Source organism: Talaromyces rugulosus, chromosome III (assembly GCF_013368755.1).
Source record: "Talaromyces rugulosus chromosome III, complete sequence".
Taxonomy (NCBI): Eukaryota; Fungi; Ascomycota; class Eurotiomycetes; order Eurotiales; family Trichocomaceae; genus Talaromyces; species Talaromyces rugulosus.
Genome location: NC_049563.1, coordinates 5,680,838 through 5,699,432, shown reverse-complemented (window position 1 = coordinate 5,699,432; position 18,595 = coordinate 5,680,838). Strand labels below are relative to the sequence as shown.

The 18,595-nt window shown below is 45.6% G+C and overlaps 6 protein-coding genes across 6 annotated transcripts; 4 read left to right on the top strand and 2 right to left on the bottom strand.

The window, feature by feature from the left end:
• Positions 1–483: 483 nt before the first annotated feature.
• On the top strand, positions 484–3,681 carry TRUGW13939_06760 (uncharacterized protein; the record flags this gene model as incomplete). The annotated part of the gene is made up of 1 exon (XM_035489908.1): positions 484–3,681. One exon carries the CDS (start codon positions 484–486, stop codon positions 3,679–3,681), a length of 3,198 nt encoding a protein of 1,065 aa, XP_035345801.1.
• A 257-nt stretch (positions 3,682–3,938) lies between these two features.
• On the top strand, positions 3,939–5,107 carry TRUGW13939_06759 (uncharacterized protein; the record flags this gene model as incomplete). Its single annotated transcript, XM_035489907.1, has 2 exons — positions 3,939–4,568; positions 4,661–5,107. The coding sequence occupies 2 exons, from the start codon at positions 3,939–3,941 to the stop codon at positions 5,105–5,107; spliced, it is 1,077 nt and encodes a 358-aa protein (XP_035345800.1).
• Positions 5,108–5,170: 63 nt separating this feature from the next.
• On the top strand, positions 5,171–5,671 carry TRUGW13939_06758 (uncharacterized protein; the record flags this gene model as incomplete). Its single annotated transcript, XM_035489906.1, has 1 exon — positions 5,171–5,671. One exon carries the CDS (start codon positions 5,171–5,173, stop codon positions 5,669–5,671), a length of 501 nt encoding a protein of 166 aa, XP_035345799.1.
• A 2,175-nt stretch (positions 5,672–7,846) lies between these two features.
• Positions 7,847–8,311, top strand: TRUGW13939_06757 (uncharacterized protein; the record flags this gene model as incomplete). Its single annotated transcript, XM_035489905.1, has 1 exon — positions 7,847–8,311. One exon carries the CDS (start codon positions 7,847–7,849, stop codon positions 8,309–8,311), a length of 465 nt encoding a protein of 154 aa, XP_035345798.1.
• A 2,025-nt stretch (positions 8,312–10,336) lies between these two features.
• TRUGW13939_06756 (uncharacterized protein) lies at positions 10,337–14,179 on the bottom strand (the record flags this gene model as incomplete). Its single annotated transcript, XM_035489904.1, has 1 exon — positions 10,337–14,179. The coding sequence occupies one exon, from the start codon at positions 14,177–14,179 to the stop codon at positions 10,337–10,339; it is 3,843 nt and encodes a 1,280-aa protein (XP_035345797.1).
• A 2,105-nt stretch (positions 14,180–16,284) lies between these two features.
• Positions 16,285–18,353, bottom strand: TRUGW13939_06755 (uncharacterized protein; the record flags this gene model as incomplete). The annotated part of the gene is made up of 9 exons (XM_035489903.1): positions 16,285–16,523; positions 16,588–16,701; positions 16,765–16,954; positions 17,122–17,135; positions 17,191–17,467; positions 17,578–17,717; positions 17,781–17,847; positions 17,909–18,024; positions 18,089–18,353. The coding sequence occupies 9 exons, from the start codon at positions 18,351–18,353 to the stop codon at positions 16,285–16,287; spliced, it is 1,422 nt and encodes a 473-aa protein (XP_035345796.1).
• Positions 18,354–18,595: the final 242 nt, after the last annotated feature.

Genomic DNA, 18,595 nt, shown 5'->3' with positions numbered 1-18,595 from the left:
AACCCATCGCCGCGTTGCGGGATTGGTTATGCTAAATCTTTAATCATAGCCCGCCACTTTAGGCTAAACTGAAGAAAGACTATCTTGAGCAACAGCGGTCCCTTGACAGTATATCTCTAAGCGACTTGTTGAAGAACCTCAAATTTGCATTGTCCGCTTTTCCTAAAGTGTACTGCGTCACAGATGCCCTGGATGAGATGGACCAAGGAAATGATGATTTCCTTCATGCGTTAGTCGAGCTAGGCCAGTGGCATCCAGCGAAAATCAAGGTCTTGATTACTTCGCGCCCGGTGATGGCTTTGGAAATTCCATGTCATTTCATATTGCGCAAATTCGGCTGGAAGAACGCCTGGTGGATATTGATATTGCGGCCGACGTTCAATACCGGCTTGGAAACTCCACTATTCCGGAAGAGCATAGGAGTGTCATTGTAGAAGCCGTCCCCGGCCGGACAAATGGTTTATTCTTATATGCCAAACTCTGATGGATGCCTTTGTAGAGCCGGGTGCCGATGTATATGAGGTTTTGAAGGCGTTGCCAGCCGATCTGAATGTCATGTATAATAAGTTGCTGCGACAGCATGCAAAGCGTTCCAATGTTCCCGATGAGATTCAGGTTTTCATCTTACAATTCGTCACTCATGCGACTCGTCCACTTCGTCTTCTAGAAATTGCCGAAATCGTGAAAGCAACACTCGTTCCAACTGAACATCGCAGCCTGAAAGAAACTAAGGACCTAGTGCGAGCTGCCTGCGGTCCGCTACTGGAAGTTCTTCCGGATGAGACCGTCCCGGTAGTTCACCATTCGTTCACCGAGTTTCTTAAGGGGTTTACTCGCACAAATGCAGCCAATGATTGTTTCTATCCGGTTCTCGAGGCCGCACCAACGAATAAACGTCTTGCTGTTGCTTGTCTGGATTATCTAAGGTCTGGTTGTCTTGACAATCTGGAAATTAAGAAGCGGGATTCAACGTCTGAGTTCTTCCGGCCTAAAAAGTCCCGGCAAAGTAAAGTCAGACTGCAGTTTCCATTCCTGGAATATGCTGCTGAAAATTGGTATATTCATTCCAATCGTGCCATTCAGGATGGTGCAGATATGAAATTCCTTTATAATATTCTCAACACCTTCTTTGCAGACAAACAGAGACTACTCGCTTGGCTGGACATTGATTGGCCAACAACCGAAATCCATGGACTTACTCCTCTTCATATTGCTTCTCGGACTGGCCTCGCTGAATACGCTGCATGCTTGCTACAGCAAGGAGATATTAATCCTGATGTTCGAGATTCTCATGGCAATACCCCTCTGTACTGGGCTGCCACGTCTGGCGATGCGGGCGTTGCTCGAATCCTACTTGCTAACGGAGCTGATCCCGATGGAGAGGCGCACACGGGACTTAAGCCTCTCCATGCAGCTGCTAGTAACAATTGTGTAGAAGTTGTGAAAACCTTGCTTTTTGCCGGTGTTGACCCTCTGACTCCAAAAACAAAGGAGAATCCCGGACGGTTTTGTGGAAATGCACCGGTCTCAGTAGGACACACACCGCTTATGTATGCATGCAATAATGGCCATGTCGGTGCGGTATCAGAGTTACTTCCATACCTAAAAGACATCGAAACATGCCACAAAGCTCTTAACTGGGCAGCAAGCGGGGGGCACGCAACCCTGGTATTCCGGATCCTTCAGCATCCAGGTGTTGACGTGAATGCCAAGGTTCGCGGAGACACTGCGCTTTTCCGTGCCTGTAAAGAGAGTGACCAGAATACGATAGAGGTATTGCTACGTGCAGGTGCTGACCCGAACATCATTTGTTCTTATTCTGGAGACGAGTTTGCTGGAATTGGTGGTCATAAATGGTCAGGTGACAATAAAACGGAGCCGAGAGGATATGCTGCCCTACATGCTCTTTGTGGACTTGGTCATTTACCTCACGGATCTGTCATAGCGGAATGCTTGGGTATTTTGCTCAAAGCTGGTGCCGATGTCAACGTGAAAAGTGAAGCGGGCTTTACTGCTTTGGGGTACACCTTCAATAACAACCTCAAGATCGTCAAGCTATTGTTAGAAGCTGGTGGTGGTGGTGGAATTTCCATTCATACAGATGGCTCGTCAGATGATGAGCTACTTCCTCAAATTATGGGAACAGGGGTAGTCAATATCAACGAAAGACTACAAGATTCAGGGAAAACACCACTACATTGTCGAGTTGAGGGTCTTCGCTGTGAATCCGTACTTAACTTCTTAAGATACAAGCCTGATATCAACACCACCGATTCTGATGGCAACGGTCCACTACACATGGCGATGCGAAACTGGAATATGGAGGGTGATGTGATTGATGCTCTTCTGTCTGCGGGGGCCGACCCAAGTCTACGTAACAAGCATGGCGATACTCCTTTGCACGTTACAATAGGAGAGTGCCAAAATTTTGCTTCTAATCTAATGAATGCGGGCGCAAATCTCGAGAGCCAGAACCATAAAGGTGAGACTCCTCTCTTCAAATTTATCTACGCCAGTAAACGATCTACCCTCAAGGAAAACCTCGAGACTTATGAGATTCTTCTTGCCCTGGGAGCCTGCCTTGACACACGCAACTACAAAGGCCAAACCCTCTTGCACAATTGTGTTACGATGAAAGGTCGCGTGGGGCGTTTGATCGGACTTGGTCTTGATCCTGATGCCACAGACTACGCGGGAAATACTCTGTTCCATAATATTGCTGCCAAGGAACCTTCACCAGATAAGGCTGAAACCATGAAACACTTGTTCAGCTTGGGTTTGGACATAGACAAACCAAATAACACTGGGGATACAGTGTTACATGTCGTTTGTAGTAGAAGTTTCACAGAACGTACTAGGCCTATGGAACAGCAGCCGCTCGAGTACGCCCTTTCAGTTTACAAGAATATGAATCCTCGAGCTTTTCATGGCGTTCAACCCTTGCATATTGCTGCCAGTGTATCTGAAACATACGTTCTCCAACTCCTCAATGCTGGTGTAGATATGTTTACAAAAACAGATGACGGGTCGACAGTGCTCCACATTGCAGCCCGGACACGCCAACCCAATGTCGTTGGCCTTGTCCTCTCCAAACTTACGGGTCTAGATGAGGAAAGGCGCTATGCCTTTATCAATATGAGAGACAGCTCAGGCATGACAGCCTTTGACTACGCTTGCAGATCAGGCTGTCCCGAGATTGTCCTAACACTCCTCGAAGGCGGCGCAGATCTCAATCTGCTAACGGGTAGTAGATATTCTCTGTTCGGAGGGCTTGTCTACTTCGAAGCGGAAAATGAAAAGTGGGACAGATGTGATAAAAGGACTATGGGGCAAGCACTGAATGCAGCCGGCATTTTGCTAAATGACAAAGCGCGTCCATATCGCGGTCCAGGAAACATCCCTAGTAGTTATACTAGCGGTTCACTGGCTGTGGAACATGATACAACTCGACTGGATGAGATATTGAACTTGATAGTTGCCCATGGTGGTATTAGTAAGAAAGCTAGCCTGAACAATGCTATGCATATCGCGGCATCGAACCATTACGAGTATACATTCAAACTTCTGGCCCACCTGCGAGATCGCCTTTTTCCTGATATTTCCACCATCACACCTAACAATTACTCGACTCAGGACCCAGATTTTCGCACGTGCAGGTATCGGTATTCGGCAACGAAATGAGCATTGAGAGAGTGTGGAAGATATCATGATACCCAGGGAAACTTGACGGCGCGGTCAATAGGTGAATTATCGGGAAAGTACGCGGAGAAGCTTATTGGCTTTAAGACATTTCGACCTTTTCGAGGAGAGAATCGCAGAAGGGGTTGTTGACCTCCTTCGACCCAATTAGTCCGGGGAGTCACTTTTGCATATTATAGTGCGCTTTGGCTGCCATTAAGCCACTGCTACTCACTGCATGTAACCGTTCGGTGCCCAACATGGAAGTGGTGAAAGTGCTGGTTGAGGATTTTACTGTCAATGTGAACGCCAAACTCCGAGTGGATGCGTACATCACCGGGCGGCGAGAGTCTGTTTCCGGTGACAGTGCTCTTCACCATCTTGCAGAAGGATGCAGCTGGTGGCATGTTGACCAAGCTCTGCCCTATCTTATCAAAATGGGTGCCGACCTGGAAATCCGCGACGAGAAGGGCGCCACACCTCTACATGTCGCGTTGGACTTCTCGAGATACAATGGTGTCTTTCATAAAGAAGCTGCCAGGGTTTTGATTGACGGTGGTGCGGATGTTAATGCTGTCGATACTAAAGGACACACATGTCTAGCGAAGGCAGGCAATGACATACAGTTAATCAAACTTCTCTTAGCGAATGGCGCACGGGTCAGCGCCACAGCTATCTTCTGCGCCATTGAGCTGAGACAGCTTGATATCCTAAAACTCCTTCTTTCCAGTGGTGAAGTTGCCAACATGCGGCCACCAAGGCCGGAAACCCCCGAAGGAAGATATGGAGACGCGTCCCTTATCTCCCGATTCAAGATTGGCGATTGGCAAAAGTACCCTCTATTACATGCTGCTACCTATGAGGAGCCTCGACGACTCAATGAAAAAAATGTGAACGCAGGACCAATTCGACATCAAATTATGACAGCCCTTCTTAGTCACGGTGCAGATCCATATGCCGTCTTCTTGAAGAACTTTCACAGACCGCGCGCCGATCTCAACCATCTGTTAGATCCAAATCAGAAGCAGAAGATGAGTTGACTACAAAAGAATGCATTGTCATTCACGAAATTCTGGCCGGCGGTAAACTTATCGAGCTGTTTTTTAATCTTCCTTCCTTGAAGCTTGAAACTCGAGACGCCGACGGTCGTACTTTGCTACTTGCTGCTTCAGAAAGCCATGGCTCATGGTGCTCCAAAATCGAAATCACACCTGATGTCACCACAACAATCATTGAAGAACTCATTCAACGCGGTGCAGACATTATGACGCAAGACGACATGGGCAAAGGTATCCTCCATTATATGACACAGTTCACCGGACCTAAGCTTGATATCATTGAAGCTGCCAAGGCCATAATTAAGAAGACCCCAAGTTTAATTCACCAAATCGATAAGGCAGGCAATACACACCTACACTACGCTCTATGAAGAGGAACAGTTGTATCCATCGAACTTCTCATTGAACATGGCGCAAGCCCTCTTCAAACTGACATGAAGGGAAACACAGGTCTTCACCACCTAGCCAAGCGGTTGCAGAGCCACACTGGAATGTTCGAACGCTTCCTAGACGCAGGCGTGGACATCAACGCCAAAAACAAAAAAGGAAATAGTCCACTCTTCATCTACGTGAAGAAGGGCATGGACATCTCAGACTGGTATACTCTTCATTATGGAGAATTATCTCACAATGATGAGAATGGGTTCAAAGACTCTGTGCTTAAGATGTTCCAGGAGAAAAATGCAGACTTCCTCATATGCAATGAGGAGGGGACTTCGTTGTTGCATTTACTTGCTGCCAAGACCCTTGATAAGTTTACTCTTGACGGTTCGGACTATGCGTGTTATCGGGTCGTACAGCTTTATAAGTTCTTCATGGAGCTTGGTTTGGACCCGATGGCGGAGGATAAGCGGCAGAGGACCAGCTTAGATGTTGCTGCTGCTTCCGGTAATGAGCATATATTGAAGCTATTTGATCGCAAGCCAGTAGAGTGAATTGTCTACATGTATAATAGGAGATATTTCAAAACTACGGATAATCGAAAGATCTTTGGCATTATTTAGTGACTTCGGCGCTTTTCCTTTTGTTACAACGGTTTACTTTTCATATATAATAAGAGAACTGTGTATGTCGAGCATTGTTTTTCATGTACACGTTTCAATTTCTTACCTCTTACCCAAGTGTTGACAAGCATCAGAGGCATCTCTTCATGACTATTGGTCTCGCCATTTAGACGGGGGGCTTTTAAAGAGCATACTGGGCGGACACCGCAACAGTATAGCCAAGATTGACTCACAACATAACATTACTATTGTTCCTTTCACTTTTCAAGGAAAATGGAAAATTTTACAAACCACCCAGCACTCGGCACCTTATATGCCAGGGTAGACATTGAATAATTATCAGCTAGACATAGGATTCAGATTGTGCGCGGTCCTTGCACGCGGAAAAATAGTGCAGTGTTGAGGACGTGGGTAATCCTCTCAGAGGAGAGTAATATTTTCTATTCTTTTCATTTCTTTCTTTTTTTTTTGTTTAATGTGTGTGTGTCCAGATGTCGGTGAAGTCGCTTTTATTATTATTACATATGTATATCAAAACCCTAGCGTTCAAATGTCATGAAACTTCATCATGTACGACCTATATATGCTAGGGTGATATATACATGTGTATTTAAAACATATAAGAGATCGGAAGTTCAAAAATGTAGACAACAGCTACTTCATATAAACCTAATATTAATCACTCTAAATACACCTATATAGCATACATGTAACATGTCTTTTCTACATATGTAACTTAAACATCCCTTACTAGCTATTATTCTACGCAGAATTGTACATATAGATTTATCTCCAATTGGTATAATTTAGAGCCCTATCCACTAGCTAAGTAAAATTAGGTGGACATCTGGATCCATTCTATACTATATATATCAATTGATTCCCTATACTCTAGAGGCTTTTGGTAATAGTTAACGTCGCATCACCCATCTTCATATAAGCGTAAAAACTATTTCACTTTTGCTTTTAATAATCTATAATTTGGAATATAAAATTAAGATTCCCAGTTACAAACAACGTGAAAGGCTTTTGTTTATCCATTCTAATGATTGTATCCAACACCAGGATCAATAATGCACACAAGAAAATAATATTTCTACACTGAACTCTATAGAGGTCGAAGGAAAGGTAAAGACCTTCTCCAAGCGATTCCTTCGTGGCTACGAAAACAAACTCTCCTTATGCTAAAGCGAAGTTGACCTCATAGATCTAGAAGCCTCGTCCCTATTGAATATTGTAGTTCAGAATTACCATCAACTATCCAACTCTATCGCCTCCAACGGAACCATGGCGAGTGTAGCGCACTCCGGCAACGGAGTGTGGGATCTTGTGATAGCCTCGAGGTATAAGCACCGCATTGTAAAAATCTGCGACGATAGGTTCTTTTCTTTACATATTTCGAAAACCTTTCCCTTCAGTTAGCCGATCAGTGTTAGTGTGGCAACTTTCATAACTGTTCTCCATTTTAAGAATACCGAAAAAAAGAAGTTTAGACGTGAAAAGTCCATACAGTATCTTCAAAGGGATTTCCTCTTCAAGAAGCCGATAAACCAACTCCCTAACCTTATCAATAGCATTTAAGGTATGTGGACTAAGCTGTGTGTTCGTAGCTATAGCGTGTTCTTTGTTGCGAGGTCTAGGTCCCTGCTCCCGATGCCTTCCAATAGTACAGTCAGTACACTTTCGATATCACGGATTACCTTTGTTGTGTTTTTTTTGTACCATGAATTCGACAGCTGTGCTTTGAACGTCGGTAAGAGGTTTTGCTGTACAATCGTTGAGAGTCAAAATTCCATACTGAAGTTGTGGATTAGGCAGCAGCATTTTATTAGAGGTTACATGCGGAGGAAGTTTGTGTGGTAAACTAAGCCAAGCCGAATCTTATGCATTATTAATGCTACTCCGTGGGAACTGGAGCTTAGTTTTAGACGTATTTACAATAATTCCGTGTACAATCCGGGTCCCTATTGATAGATAATTGATAAATGCCCAGACCTTATCCTCCAAGAATCATTTTTATGCCCTCTTTGCAGACCAGACAAGAAGAAATACTAGATTTCAAATCTTAGTCAGCCAGGAAAAAGGAGAGAACGCAATTGCAGTAAAATGGCTCCTATGTCCATGGAGAAGAGGCATGAGGGAAGGAAAGGCAGTGTGGAACGACCGTTGACAGACTACGAGAAATGGCGCCTCTATCACGAACCAGACTACATCCTGTCTGATGACCCTAAATACGATTTTCTTGACGAAGACTTTGCCGAAACTCAACAATCAGTCGATTCTGACCTCCTGGATCCATTTAAAAGATCAAAAGAACAACACTCATCAGCTGAGACAAACCCTTTCGATTATTATGATCCAGGGCAATTGGTTGAAGATTACGACAATACAGATATGATTGAATTGAAATACATGGAAACGGTTTCACCCCAGCCTCACGGTACCAGGGACTTTTCTGGCTTTTCAGGAATAAGATCTCTTGTTGCAGTTATATTCGTTGTGCTAGTGTTGGCAGCAAGAGCCAGCACCAGGACCAGAAACGCTGGATTGGGGAAAGATGGCCGAGCTTGAATGAATGAACAAAGGTTGATCTATTGTCGTTATCAATAAAAACTTCGGTCCGCATGGTTAATTGAGTTTGGTTCCTGTATTTTGAACAATCACGTACGCAAGCGTTATTTAAACCCCCTTTCTCGGCGTTCTAGGGGGCGGATAAAATCGCATTGTTTATTGTTTATCAAAAGTCAAGAATTATATAATGTTTTCCTAGATGTCCAAATAGGAAGGAGATCGGGTTTGTTTAGAATGTAGTCTAACAGCTGTCTACTATCTGAGAATCGAATACAGTCAATCATTCATATAGAGAACATGGAATTTCCCGGGACCCCCGGTCGGGAATAAACAGACAGAGTCTAGGTGGCGGTTGGGTTTTCATTTGTATGCGCTCAAAACCTAGTTAAGGCACACCAGACCGGGTAAGGATTGCTAGTTGCAAGTCAAGTGGACATGAACCATACCACACACTACCTCTAGTAATTACATAACCAATTCCTACCATTTTTATCCTTAAACCAACAGAAGCTAACATTAACTAAGACTTTACCATTGGCCACAAAGAGATGTAAGCATCAGGCAGCAGCATTTCAGATATCCCCCCAAACAGAAGTGTTGGTTTTTATGAGGGTGAGTTGTTTGGAAGTAACCACACATCAGACTAGATACGAAGGCGTATTTTCGGTTTCAGCTCGTGATAAATCCAACCAAAGGGGGTGGTCAGCGCCTAGATATAGTACGTAACATCCACACAGCTAGTAAGTCGGCAAGGATGGTGGTGAGGACCCATGCAATGAAGGTGGGGATCTTGGCGTAGGCGCAGCTTAGGGCTCTATCTAATCATTGCCAGGTGGAAGTGTTGTTGTGATAGACAGTGACCACAGAAAAAACCGTTTACTGGCAGTTATATCTTAGTTATCTAGTTCAATGGGCTGTTTTCTCTTTGTCGCTTGTATGTAATATGGATAGATCTGGTTCTCTTTCTATCAACTGGCAGTTAGGATTGGCAACATTAAAGTCTTGAGTTGATGAAGACTTGGTTACAGCTATACCAAAAAGGGATCCCTTAACATCAATCAATTGATATGTAGAGGGGGTTCTTATTAACCAGATTAGGTTTAAATATTGCAGGATATATTTTATTTATCCCACCTTAGGTTTTATAGATTTTATCAGTAATTTCATATAGACTCTCGCTGATGTCCTAGTTACCAATTTATTACGCTTTATGTTGCGGATAAAGCTATTTTTAAGATATTGCTACTGTGTAGTAGATTGAAATTTTATATCTCAGTATTGTCCTAGTAGAAGCGATGGATTCTCACAAATGTTAACATTGAGATATATTCTCTTAGACTTACAACTAACGACTTGTTTACCATTGTTTAAACAGAGACCCCGTAATGGGGACTGTTGGTAATATATGTAGTCCTACATGTATGTTTTATTTTTTAGTTGATAATGTAACGGGTTCAAATGTTATTAAGGCCGAGATAGTTGACTAAATATGTTTTTAAATACCAAGTACGTCCTGAATGTGGACAAGGCCTGTCTCAGTACAGAGTATGATAACTCAGCCATTCTCTCTAATTCTAATGCCTAGGCAGAAATTTACATTGTACAAGGCACTCATCTTATATACCTTGCTTATTAGCAGTTGTCCTCGTTTGTTGTGTCTGTGCCATCCGTGTCATGATGACATTCTCTATATTAATTTAAAACCAGGAAGGAGACTTTAAATAAGACAGCTAAGTATAGAATGCCTAAGTCTTTTAACAATAAAATCACAAAAATAGCTTTCTAGACTAAGAATCAGGCCATATAGCTAGTATCGGCTTCATGGAAGAAGCCAGAACTAAACTTATTAATGTCAAAAATTTCCCTTGTACATATAATAACGGTTTGGAAACTTGTGCTCAGTATGCAGACGGAATAATAAGTAGTGTACGCTGCGTTGGTAATTTGCCAATATCGTGTCATCCTTTCATTCGGTAGTTCCGACCGAACCAGGTATCCCAAGAATAATCAATGCGTGGCAGCATATTAAATAGGCTCATCTCTCGGTTCAATCAACACCTCGTTTACAGACACATGCGGTGGTCGGCATAATGCGTAAACAATCGAGCTTGCAACATCTTCAGGGTCAAGGATCTGAGCTCCCGATGGCTCCCCGTACTTTTTGACGGCCTCAACATCGGTCGACATTCCCAGCAAGTCCGTGGCAGTATTTCCAGGCTGCACGCTAGTCACGCGGAGACCTGACCCGGCCGTCTCTAGACGGAGCGACTGGAGCGTTGCCTCGACGAAGAATTTGCTAGCTGAATAAACGCCTAGTCCGGGGAAGACTTTTCGGCCAGCGTCAGAGGAAATAGCAACAATGTGGCCGCTGCCGCGTGATAACATATTAGGCACGGTGGACGATAAACAGTTCAGAAGGCCCTTGCAGTTTACATCAACAGTACGCTCCCATTCTTCGGTCTGCACATTCGCCATCATGGTAAAATACATGACGCCTGCACAGGATACTAGGATGTCAACCGGCCCAAGTTCCTCGGTGGCTGCATGAACGAGGGCTTCGACCTGCCGTTTGCTCGTGACATCAGTCTGTCGGATGATGGCTCGGACGTCGTGGTTGGCAGTCTTCTGTTTGACAGCTTCAAGGGCGTCCAACCGTCGCGCTCCAAGTGCCACGTGACAACCTTGTTTGGCTAACGCAATGGCGACTGCACGACCAATTCCAGAGGATGCACCGGTGATCACTGCTACACGCCCACCCAATGGAGACCTAGGAACTGGTTTCACAGGCCGGGCGAGTCCATTTTTTCGTGATGGCGGCTGGGGTAGCCACCCTCTGGCAAACCAGTGACGAGTATATGTTTCTAGAAGATCAATATCCACCTTTGGCCGTTCAACCGCTATTCTGAAGGGTCTGGTTGCAGCGTTGTCAAGCACCACAATCCCTTGAAGAAATTCCACCGTTGGCATGCCACTCCGGATGATGTCGACAGTGAATGAGCCGTCACCGCCCTTGGCTGAGCCTCGCTTTTCGTTCCAGAGGGCAACCCATTCGTCCCATTCCACCGGTTGTGTGGGATACCCGAGACTATTTAAATCGTCGAAGACAGATTTCGTACTGACTGGATTGGGGTCCCCGAGGTGGAAAATTGTCTGATCTGCCTGGGTTTGCGTGGCAAGATGGATAATAGATTTGCTGACAAAGTCGACTGGTGTCATCTCCGCGCGCCAGCGGTCCACCTTTGGGGCATATCCCAGCTTGATCGATTCTACGATCAGTGCAGAAAGCAAATCCCATGCGTTTGCTGCGCCAGTAACGCTGTGGCCGCTGATAGTCCCAGCCCGGTGTATTTTCACCGGCAGGTGACGGCGGCCAGCCTCTAGGACAAGCTGCTCAGCCACCCATTTTGTTTGCCCATAGCCATCGAGAAGCTTGTCTGGGACTTCTTCGACCGAGAGCATGGTGGTTTCGGGCCACCCAGCTGTGCCGGATGGTGGTAGCACTCCGTTCGTAGAAACATATTGCACCGTGGCGCCGCTCTTGCAGGCCAGCCGAAGAATTTCTCTCGTCCCGCCGACGTTGGCATCGCGTAGAGCTGCATAGGGATAGACAAGATTGACGCTCGCAGCGGCATGAACGATAACCTGCACACGGGCTGCGAGATCTTCGAAGACCTCTGGCGTTAGACCAAACCGTTCGCGAGACAAATTGCCCGGAAGTACTTGCACACGCTCCATGATAGAGTCGCGCCATAATCCCATGTCTAGGAGATTTCTACGTATACGTGCCGCGCCTCCGGCTCGATCATCTTCCTCCGGGTCACTGAAACGGACTAGGCAAATAATCTCTGCCTTCGTGTTTTCCAATAGGTCGCTGAGTAGAAAGGCACCCAGGTATCCTGTCACGCCTGTCAAAAGGACAGTGTTTGCCTCATTTATTGGGCACAATTTGGTCTCTTTTGGTGGCCTGATGTCATCATCAAGAGTAGAATCGGCCCTCAAGAAGGCTGGGAGTTCGGCTTGTACTGCTGCTGCATGTCCATCCCGGATACCACGCACGATGTCGATGTGGCCGTTAATAGTTGGATTTTCCGCCAATCGAGCTATTGGGACACGAAATCCAAATTCCCGCGAGGTTCTAGAGGACAGGTCGGCTAGCAAAAGAGACTGGCCGCCTAGGTCGAAGAAATTGTCTTCTATCTTCAGCAGCGCCTGAGAAGTTTTCAAGGTGGCCGCCCAGATCGCTGCAATTTCCTCAAATCCAATGGGATCTTTCTCAACGTGCCTATTACCGTTCAGTGTACTAGAGCTTGGCGGGGGAGGGAGGCTCTTGGTATCAACTTTGCCGGACACGCCATGGGTAGGAAGAGCATTCAACTCAACCCATAGAACAGGGATCATGTATTGTGCGAGGTATAGGGAGAGAGTACGCCTTGATGCAGGGCTATGACCGGTCTCATTAATCTCTACCTCAGGGCGATCGGGCAACAGTCCAGCTTCGTCTCGAACAATGTAGGCCACCAATTGCCTATCCAATCCTTCACCATGCGCGGTTACGCAGCAATTTCTGACTGCTAGGTTTTTAACTATCGCATTTTCTACCTTTCCTGGCACAACTGAGTACCCGCGCAGTTTGATCATTGACCCAATGCGGCCGGTAATCTCAAGCAAGCCGGATGGCAGTATCCGCCCCAAATCCCCGGTTCTGTACATACGTGCTCCAGAGTTTTTTTGATCGAATGGGTCCGCGGTGAAAGCCTTGGCTGTGGTTTCCGGGCGGTTAAGATATTCCCGAGCTAGCAATTGGCCGCCGACAAAAATCTCTCCACTCAGTCCATCAGCTACCTTTTGGCCGGCTTCGTCAAGTATATAAGTGTGTGCAGGATCTAGCGGTGGACCAACTGGACAGTACGCGGCCTCGCTGTCGAACATGTCACGGATATCGCCACAAGCAATCTCGTGGGTCTCGCAAGCACTGTAACAGTTGAGTAGGCGGGTTTTAGGCAAGGCTCCAATTGCTCTACGAGCCAAATCTGTGGAGACGACTTCGCCGTTGAGCCACAGAGACCGCAGCCCTGTCAAACGAGATCCAATGTTTGGATGGCATGAGAGCACCGTTGCCAATAGAGTGGGCGTCATCAAAGTTTCGGTGATCTGCCTAGAGACGAGCAAGTCGACGAGCGCAGTCGGGTCGTAGCTCACTTCGTCTGGCACAACCACAACAGTCGCTCCTCGCAACAGGGGACGCAGGATCTCCCAGATGAAGAACACATTACACGCAACACGGTCTCCGGCGTGGAGGTTAGACAGGGCGAACCTTGCGTCGTACGAGAGCACAGGGGCTCGATGCGGGTTGGCAATGCCCTTGGGCTTGCCTGTCGTCCCCGAGGAATATGCCACAAAAGCTAGTCGGTTCAAGTCTTCATCACCTGGAAGAGGCCCAGGCTCGGAACCGAACTTGTCGGTCCCTGGAACAGGGTCATCCAACGAGATCAGTGGGACACTAGACCGGATCTTGCCCGTTTCGGACTTTTTGGTGATTATCACGGCGGGTTTGGCATCATCGAGTACATCGGCCAAGAGATCTGGTGGATAGGCCAACTCTAGGACGAGAAATGCGCCTCCTGCTCGGAGAATGGCGAGACATGCAAGGACATAGTCGGCACTGCGTGGCAGCAGCACACCAACGAGAGTGTCTCGGTCAACACCGTACTGGCGTAGCCGCTGCGCAAGTACGTCGACTTGGGAGTTCAATTCTCCGTATGTATACTTGGTAGCGCTGTCGTCTTCCAGCGCAATAGCATCTGGGGTAGCCTGTGCCTGCTTTCTGAAGAGCGCCGACAGGTCTTTAGTAGTATCAATCACAGACATTTCTCTGGATCTCGCGGCGTCATACATGTAGCAGTTGATGGATGAAAACCGAGGGGTCGGGCATACATATATGATATATGTACGACGAGTCTCGACCCGGGCCAGGAGAACTCAGACTGCGAGTGGATACCACGAGAAGTGGCACTGGGGCAATGAGCGCGCTCAGCGCGGTCACGGTGCAGCGCCCACGTATTAATATTACTATTAGGTTTTTTCCTCCCCACGCGGCTACGTGTTTGTTGAGCTACGCCGTTCGAGGCAAAAATAGTAACAGTGAAATCTTTGTCGTGTTGATAATAATTACGATATCGCAAAGGGACACACGAATCACAGTCAAGCCGGACATAATGAACGAATAAGACGGGCTCTGAATGACGTTATCAGAGCTAGCTTGAGGCTTTTCCCAACGAAGCCCAATCGAAGGCTTTTTTTTTTTTTTTTCTTTTTTTTTTTTTCCGCCGCATTATTGCTTAAAGTATGCGAATTTAACTCTACATGCACATGTTTTTCGTGGCCTGCCCAGAATAACACATGCATGATGAACATATTTATGACTAAACTCGATGGCTAAAGTATCTTCCCAACAAAAAAAAAAAAAGTACCTATCACGATAAGACAGGCGGGGCTACACACATTGTTTCTTGTCTGACCCACACCTCAATTTTCACATGCCAGACACGAGGACGTAAAGAAACATCGTTGGTCGATACTGTTGTACAGTGGAGTCACGCGACCACCTACTGGGGTTAGTATCAAGCTCTAGCCATACTCGTGTAACTTTTCAATGGTTGCAGACGTGAAAAGAAAAGAAAAGAAAAGAAAGAAAGTGAGAGAGAGAGAGGGTGGGAGGCAAGGGGCAAGGTAAAGCTGTATTACGTACATGGACGCTAGAAAGGCAGGTAAAAGAATAATGGGGTGGGGGAATAGAGAAAAACGAGCGAAAGATGGAGAGAAGGGCCATCACGGCCTATTAAAACACTTGTGTGTACGGACTACGGAGTATACAAGAAACAAGGAGAATAGCTATGCTCGCTTGGCGGTACCAGCCTCAGATTTCCATCCGCCACCACCTTTTTTTCCCTCGGACACGGGGACACTAAGTTATAGAGTGAAGTTTGTAGACCTCAAACTAGATCATTTAATAGGTCAAATCACCGAGTGTACATTGCGCTTTGAAAATATTATCTGAGTGTTACCCTGTACCTTGGATGTGAGATATTGTTCCATTGCTCTACGCTTCCATGACTCGAGGGACCAGTCAAGATATTGATAAATCTAGCTGATGGATTATTTCGAGGGGTAGTGCAGACGGTATTCAATTCATGTACAGATACATAGCTCACAGCTAAACTATATGGTACATGTCGAGTGTCAGATTTTCTTATTGATCAATTCACATTAGAACTGAGATCACTGCGAAAGACTTGCGTTAGAGTGGCAAATATCCAGCAATAGCGCACTTAACGGCTTCCTTCCTGGGCTGGACAAGGGCGTCGAGTATTTCTCGGAAACTGATTGTATCCAACAGTGATAGTGCAACTACATTCGGAAAGACGTCCAATATTTTAAAAAGCACCTGTACATTGGCCACTCTTATTCTACTTTAATTACGACTCTAGATCGTCAATAAGACGTAAAGAGATAAGCGTGGCTTAATGTATGGGGAAATCGATAGAGCAAAACTAGACTGATTATGCTTTATACAGCATTATAGCTCGGAAGCAAGATCTTTTATGGTCAGTAGGCCATCCGCCTCAAGAGAGACGTTATCGATCTCGGATAACATACATCGCAGTGGTGCTGTAGTTGTTGCTTGCTTGACTATTGCCATTCAAGTCATTTCATCACGGTCACAATTTAGTCATGGTTTGTCACATTTAAGATCACAAAAGACGCTGATAATTGTCATCATCATTTCGGCTACTAACTATATTGGCTAGACATCAACACTTTATCTGAAATGGAGATCGCTTGCATTGAAAAATAGCTAACATCTGTAATCAATCTAAAGCATCCAATTGAATAGTACGTGTAAACCTGATACTGCCAAAAATGATTCGTCCACGTGTATATATAGCGTTAAAATGGCCCCGGAGAACAACAAGCTACAGAATATATCGGAACGTCAAGCTCCGATCCCCCTCCCCACTCGATTCAGACTCGAATGATGCAGTATTAGAATGTATATCCGCCAAGGCCTTTTCTCTCTTTAGATTAACTTTTTGATATGAGATTCGGAGAATGAGCACAGCGAGCGCCCCGGCAACGGCAAATCCAAGTTCCAAGGCATGGCCCAAAATAAACTTGGGACTGTCTTGTTCGCGATAAAAGTTGGAGGCCATAGCTGTGATTTATTTCAGTATATTTTGTGTATCTACATGGAACATGGATAGAGGGTGAATAATTACCACCACCGAGGTTACCAATACCAATGTGGATGGCCATTCCCGCTGCGCGTTTGTATCCTCCTGCCAGGTTGTTGCTAAGCCAAGTGACGTTTCCAGGAAAGGCTGGATAGATTCCTGTATAGTACGCTACTTAGCTTCAAGTCATTCTGTAGGTAAAACGCCGAGCGAAATACATACCGACAACAGCTAAAAATGTGCCAAAATAGACAACCCCGGGTACTCCTCTGCCCGAGGCTGCAATGCAAATAACAAAGCCTGATATGATGCAGATGAAAAAGCCGAAAATAAAAGGCGATCTTTGGCCTGCTCGATCCGAGAAAAATGCAGCAACGACAGAGACAATGGCCGACGTGATATATATGGGGAGCTGTATAAGTTTTCCTTTTTTTTAGCGACAGGTTCTCAATGTTTTCAACTAAAAGAATAAAAAAAGAACAGGTAATATACCGTTAGAAGCTGTGCTGTGGAGGAAGAATATCCCAAACTTTTGATGATTGTTGGAAGAAAAAAAGAAATTCCATAGAGTGGACATACGACACCCCAGTACACTATTTATTGATAAGTATTTGTAATAATCAAAACAAATAGGGTCTACAAACTTACTAATGAGGGCAAGGTAAATTTGCCAATCTGTAAAGGCATCTCGGACGTACTTCCAAGAGAATGCTTCTTCCTCCGCCACCTGTCTCCCATGGATATCGACATTCTGATTTCTTAAACGACTAATCACCCATTCTCGTTCGTCTTTTGTTAAAAAGGAAGCAGTCTCGGGATAGTCATGAATCACGAAAAATGAAATGAAGCCAACAAGCACCGTGGCTAAACCTTCAAGAATAAAGATCCATCGCCAGCCAGAGTATCCCCCAACGCCGTCCATTTTCTAAATTGAATTAGCTTCAACAATTCGATCTTACACGCGGGAGATTCGAAGAAAATATCCAGTAAGTATTTCCTACAAAAAACATTGAGAATATGAGAAAAGAGACGTACTGCAATGCCAAAAGCGAGAAGCCCAGAAAAAGCACCAGCAATACTAGCAGAGCTAAAAAACAACGCTTGTCGATATTGCGCTTCATGGCGACAGTACCACATGGTTATATAGAATGCGACTCCGGGGTAAAGGCCGGCTTCTATTGTAGATTTTTAGCAGTCGAGATCGGTAGTCATATTTGGCTGCGTGGTTCGGTTCATACCTGCGACTCCGAGAAACAGCCTTGCCGTCAACAGTCCAGCATAATTTTTAACGACGCCCATCAGGGTCTGAACCAAGTGGTGTTAGAAATCTCAACTTTTCCTCGAACCTGAATCTCCCTTTTCTCACCATAACGATTCCCCAAGCCACCATAATAGCAGGTAGCCAGATAGACGGTCGGAGTCGCTTCAAAAGCAGGTTTGATGGAACTTCGAAGGCGGCATATGTGAAAAAGAACACGGTCACTAATTGGAATAAATTAGCGTTGAGGTTCACAGCAGTGACGGAAAAAGAAAATGATGAACAGACAACACAAGTTGTACTGAGGGCTTGTCAGACCGAGCTCTTCAGGCAAGCCTTCAATCTTCGCATTCCCTATGTTGCCCCGATCGAGAAAACACAGCAGATACAAAATGGATAGCATAGGGAGAAGGCGAATGTCCATTTTGCGCAAAATCCTTTTCTCGTCAACATTCTGTAGTGCGTTGCTTGTTTGTTCAACATCCTCGTCCTGGAACCTGCCTAGCTTCTCATCCTCGACGACGACATTATTTGGGCTGGAAAAGTCTGTCATTTTGAACGAAAATCCCGCGATGTAGACCGCCTATGGAACGATCAATAATACAGCGTTGAAAAATAATGAATTGTCAGGAACAAGGGGCGTTACTTATTTGAACTGACAGACAGGTACATGGCAAGCTTCAGACTTCCCCGCCTTTGCTTCGGATCCGATAGTATTAGCGCTTTGATCGCCCTGGGAGTTGTCCTCGGATCCGGCGACGATCGAAGGCTGGCTGCGTTGATCTGAATTGGGAT